This window comes from Elaeis guineensis, chromosome 8 (assembly GCF_000442705.2).
Source record: "Elaeis guineensis isolate ETL-2024a chromosome 8, EG11, whole genome shotgun sequence".
Lineage (NCBI taxonomy): Eukaryota > Viridiplantae > Streptophyta > Magnoliopsida > Arecales > Arecaceae > Elaeis > Elaeis guineensis.
Genome location: NC_026000.2, coordinates 134,841,305 through 134,846,096, shown reverse-complemented (window position 1 = coordinate 134,846,096; position 4,792 = coordinate 134,841,305). Strand labels below are relative to the sequence as shown.

At 48.7% G+C, this 4,792-nt stretch overlaps 1 protein-coding gene across 1 annotated transcript; it reads left to right on the top strand.

Annotated features, from left to right (window-relative positions):
- The first annotated feature begins 3,053 nt into the window (after nt 1-3,053).
- LOC105036981 (transcription termination factor MTERF6, chloroplastic/mitochondrial-like) lies at nt 3,054-4,511 on the top strand. The gene has a single exon (XM_010912692.2). The coding sequence runs from the start codon at nt 3,397-3,399 to the stop codon at nt 4,390-4,392; it is 996 nt and encodes a 331-aa protein (XP_010910994.1). The 5' UTR covers nt 3,054-3,396; the 3' UTR covers nt 4,393-4,511.
- Nucleotides 4,512-4,792: the final 281 nt, after the last annotated feature.

The following is a 4,792-nucleotide window of genomic DNA, read 5'->3' as shown; positions in this document are numbered from 1 at the left end:
GTGGTCACGATGATAGAGGCAGAATTTGTTTGGGTTGCGCTTTTCGGGGTGCGAGCGCATCCTCTCCGGTCTTGAAAGCTGCTCCCTAACCTCCATCAGCACTTGAGTTTTTGATGCGTTAAGAGGGGCGTAGCTGTGGAATCTTCTGGAAGGAGAGCCTCGCCGAACTCGACGGTCTGGGCTTCTCTGTTTACGGGCTCGGGAGGAATCCGGACGTGCCTATGTCTAGGAGGAGTTCGAGAATGTGGCCGAGTGAAGGCTTACTCGAGTCTCCCGCCTGCCACTCTCTCGCGGTCTCCTCGTCCTTCATCTTGAAGGCTTCTTCTGTTCGGGCATATCCTTCGGCCCGAGCTAGCAAATCGGCAAAATCCCTGGGGTACTTCTTTTTCAGGGAGAATAAAGGTCATTCTATTGAAGGCCGCCTTTCAGAGCGGCCATCGTGACCGATTGATCCAAGTTTCGGACCTCCAATGTGGCGACATTGAAACGGTTGACGTAAGCCCGAATGGACTCCCCCTCCCTCTGCCTGATGTTGATGAGGGACTCCAAACCTCTCCGGGGACGCCGGCTGCTAACAAAATGAGCCACAAACTGGTGGCTCATCTGATCAAAGAGATGGTACCCGACTTCAATGCTGAGTACCAGTTCCTTGCTGTTCCCTTCAAGGTGGATGGAAAAGCTCGGCACAAGATGGTGTCTGACGTGCCATGGAGCAGCATCATTGTCCGGAAGGCCTCCAGGTGGTCGACTGGGTCTGAGGTCCCGTCATAGCTTTCGAATTGAGGGAGCTTGAAGTTTGATGGGATTGGTTCCTGCATGATCATTTGAGAGAAGGGAGGGTCAGTACAGATGTCCTCACCATAAGTAGAGGGAGCGTGGCGGAGTTCTTCGATCCGCCAGTTCATCTCCTGGAGCCTTCGATCCAGAAAGTCCTCTCGACTGCGGGTCTCGAGGGTCTTCGGGCAGAATGGAGGTAGAGATCTTTCAGGAGTAGAATCGTGATCGGACTGAGGGCTCTCCACCCTCGGATTCATCTTTCCGGGAAAGACGGGGCGACTGGCCCAAATGGCCCGTCCTACAACTGGATTTTGGAATTCTGACGACGTTCTCTCCAACCGCACTGACGCCTGCGGCTGTTGTTGCTGTTGCATGGCCTGCACCGCTTTAGCGAGGCCTCTGACTTGCTGAACCAGTAGGTCGAATTGCTCCGCGCCGATCGCCGTCGTCGTCGTCGTCGGAGGAGCCTGGAAAACTGGAGGTGAGACCGGAGCCTGAGATCTGGCCGCGGAGGTCGTGGATCGCCTGGTGGATGCTTTGCAGGGAGGCATCGGGTGAAGATCTAGTAAAGGAAGGAGAAGAGGATGTCGGAGAAGATGACCGGAATCAGTCCTGTTGAGTACTCCTTTAAGAACAAGGAGACTACGAAGACACGCGCCGCCCTCCTTCTAGCGCCAATTCTGTTGGTGTAGAATTTCGTCGAGGTCGGAGAAGCTGGAGCTGAGATGACCGCGGTCGCTATCGGGACCTGTAAAGAAAGTCTAAACCGGAGTTGGAGGTGTTCCAACAAGATCCTCCGACGCTCAAGTCAGTACTCTGCTTCAACAGAAATAGAGTGCTCGAGCGAAAATTTTGGCAGAGTTTCGAGATAGAGTTTAGAGCTTAGAAAAGAACGTATCTGGGGTTCTTTATTTATAGACGGAGAGCGTAACTGACTGACAGTGACGTCTGTAACCAACTGAAAGTGGGCCATTCAGAGACATGCGGAGTTTGTTACGGAGAGTAGTGGCATCAGAGGTCGCCCAGGGCCACATGGAGCTTGCTGCGGAGAGTGGAGTGGTGTCCGTTGTCGTGACTTGCTAGAGAGTGGTGGAGCTGCGTGGAATCCATTGCAGAGAGTGGAGCAGGGTGACGGTTCTTGTCGTGACTTGTCAGAGAGTTCGGATCCGTCGGTTGAAGCTCGGCTAGGATGCCTGATGGAGTAGAATGGCTCTTCACATCGTCGTTCTAGGAGAGGCTCGGACGTTCCGAGGTCGCTGATGTTTCAGGCGGGAGTCACCTGCCGCAGGAGCTCGGATGGAGATTTTTTGTTGGCGGAGTCCGGGGAAGTCCGATCGCTAGGGAAGTCCATCTGGGATTTATCTGATGTGGAGGCTCATCCGAAGATCGTCCGCTGGGGAAGTCCGATTTTACGGGGAGCCTGTTAGGAGGTCGGTCGGCGATGGACTTCGGATAGTGCTGGGGAGGCTCGGCAGACATCGGAGGCGGTCGGCCATCGAGGGACCCAGCTGCTGGAGCTCGTCCGTCATAGAAGCTCGTCCAGAATCCATCCGCTGGAGAAGTTCGGACGGGATCCGGTTCTCGCGAGAGGTCGAAAGGGGGCCGTTTGTTGTAGGAGCTCGGTCGAGGACCAGTTGTCATGGAAAATCGAAGTAATGTCCCATTGTAGAAGTTCATCCGGAATCCCCTCGCTACGGAGTAGCTCGGCTGAGGTCTATCTGTAACAGAAGTTCGAAAAAATTTTGTTCATAGTAGAGGCTCGAATGAAATTTACTTACATTAGACGTTTGGGGTAGACAGCCCACTGTAGGTGTTCGGAGTAGACCGTTCGTAGTAGAAGTTCGGCTCTCGCGGGAGCCCGATTAGGATCCGGGGGGTGGTCGACCGCCGTAAAAACTCGGGTGGAGTCTGGTTACCGTAGAACTCTTGTTGTCGGGGAAGCTCGGACGCTGACGAAGTCCGAAAGAAGTTCGGGAGGTAGTTGGTTGCTGTAGAAGATCGGCTGACAGTGAGCCCCAAAGGGCCTTCAGGGCGGCCCGATGGACGAATGCAGAAGTTTATTGTCGGAAAAGTTCGGACGATCGAGGAGGTTCGGAGAGGCGCCACACACAAGGTCAGGAGTCGGAAGAGCGCAGGAAGGATTGGTCCTTTACAAGCTTCGGCCGGAGGGGGTATTTTATACCCAACAGAAAGCATGGGAAGTACCAGAAAAAAGAGGATTAAATAGTAGTGTTCTTTAGAGAGAGAGAATTTAGTGATTTATTACATTGCAAGCTGAAGAAGACCTTATTATCTCATTTGGTATTTTTCATAACAGCAATCATCCCTTGGTTCTTCCAATATGAGCTACTGGTTTTCTTATTGGAGTCATTTAGCTTATTTGTGGAAGCAGATTAAGAATTTGGCTTTATGCATCAGCTTTGGTTGTGGAAAAAAGTTGCTTTTTCCCAGCAATTTAGTTGTCATTTTGTGTTTCATAATTTATTCTTGCTAGTAGTTGCTAGTTTGTGAATCATTGTTGAGTTCTTGTCACAGCTAAATCCACAGTTTAATTAGTCCATTTTGGTGTAGTTTTTGCATGTATTCAACATTAATTTTATTTGATGTCATTTAGAAACCATGGAGAAGAGCAGCAACCAGAAGATTAGTATTATGGGATTCTTTAAAGAGAAAGGGTTTGATGATGGAAGCATACAGAAAATGTTCCAAAGATGCAAGCAGCTAGAGTTCCTTGATGGAGAGAGAGCCTGTGAGAACTGGAATTATTTGAAGAGTATTGGAATTCAAGAGAGGAAACTTCCCTCTGTTGTTTCCAAGTGCCCCAAGATCATCACTTTGGGCTTGAATGAGAAGCTTGTGTGTACAGTCCAATGCCTTACAACCTTGGGAGCAAAACCTGGTGGAGTGGCCTTGGCCATAGCCAAATTTCCCCACATACTCACCCACAGTGTAGAAGAGAAGCTCTGCCCACTACTAGCCTTCTTCCAAGCACTGGGAGTCTCTGAAAAGCAACTGGGTAAGTTGCTGTTGCTCAACCCTAGGCTCATCAGTTACAGCATTGAGACTAAATTTTCTCAGATTGTGGATTTCTTTGCAAGCTTAGGACTTAATAAGCAAGGTATGATTCGTAAAATTTTGGTGAAGAACCCATTCATTCTGGGTTACAGTGTTGAGAAACGGCTCCTGCCCACGGCAGAGTTTCTGAAGTCAATAGGCTTAAATGAGTTTCATCTTCAAAGGGTGGTTCTCAATTTTCCAGAGGTACTATGTAGAGATGTGAAAAAAGTTTTGAGACCCAATTTAGTTTTCTTAAAGAGTTGTGGGTTTTACCATGAACAAATTGCAGTGATGGTGACCAAATATCCTCCTGTTTTAATCAAGAGCGTCAAAAATTCTCTGGAGCTCAGAATCAGATTCTTGGTAGAAGAGATGGGGAGGGAAATCAGTGAGATAGCAGATTATCCTGAATTCTTTCAGCATGGTCTAAAGAAGAGTCTGGAGTTCCGACAGAAGTTGCTGAAGCAGAAGAATATAGATTGTAGCTTAACTGAGATGCTTAACTGCAATCATAAGAAGTTCAGTAACAAGTTTGGCTTGGTTGCAGGCTGCTTGTGATTTTTTTCCCCCCTTTCTTTCTTTTGTTCTTTCGCATTTTTATTGTAACAGTTGGAGCATATTTATCTTGTATTTGGACATGCATGAATGAAGTGATACCATGCAGCCAGCCTTGGTTCTTTGGAGTCTCCTGCTCCCACATTACACCCTTTTTGATGGTTGTGTATTGGATCCTGGGGAGGTTAGAGGTTTAGTGCATTACCCATGTTTAAAGAGCGTACTACAGCCCTGCACTTGGACATTTGATGATGTTTGTCAGTCCACAGGCAGCCAATCCATATCATTATCCAATGCACAGCGTGGTGAGTAATCTTAATCTCAGTCAGGCATTTGATTGGATAATATGCATCCGGGGCATTTTCATATCCAAATATATTTGGATATGAATAGAAATTGAAGC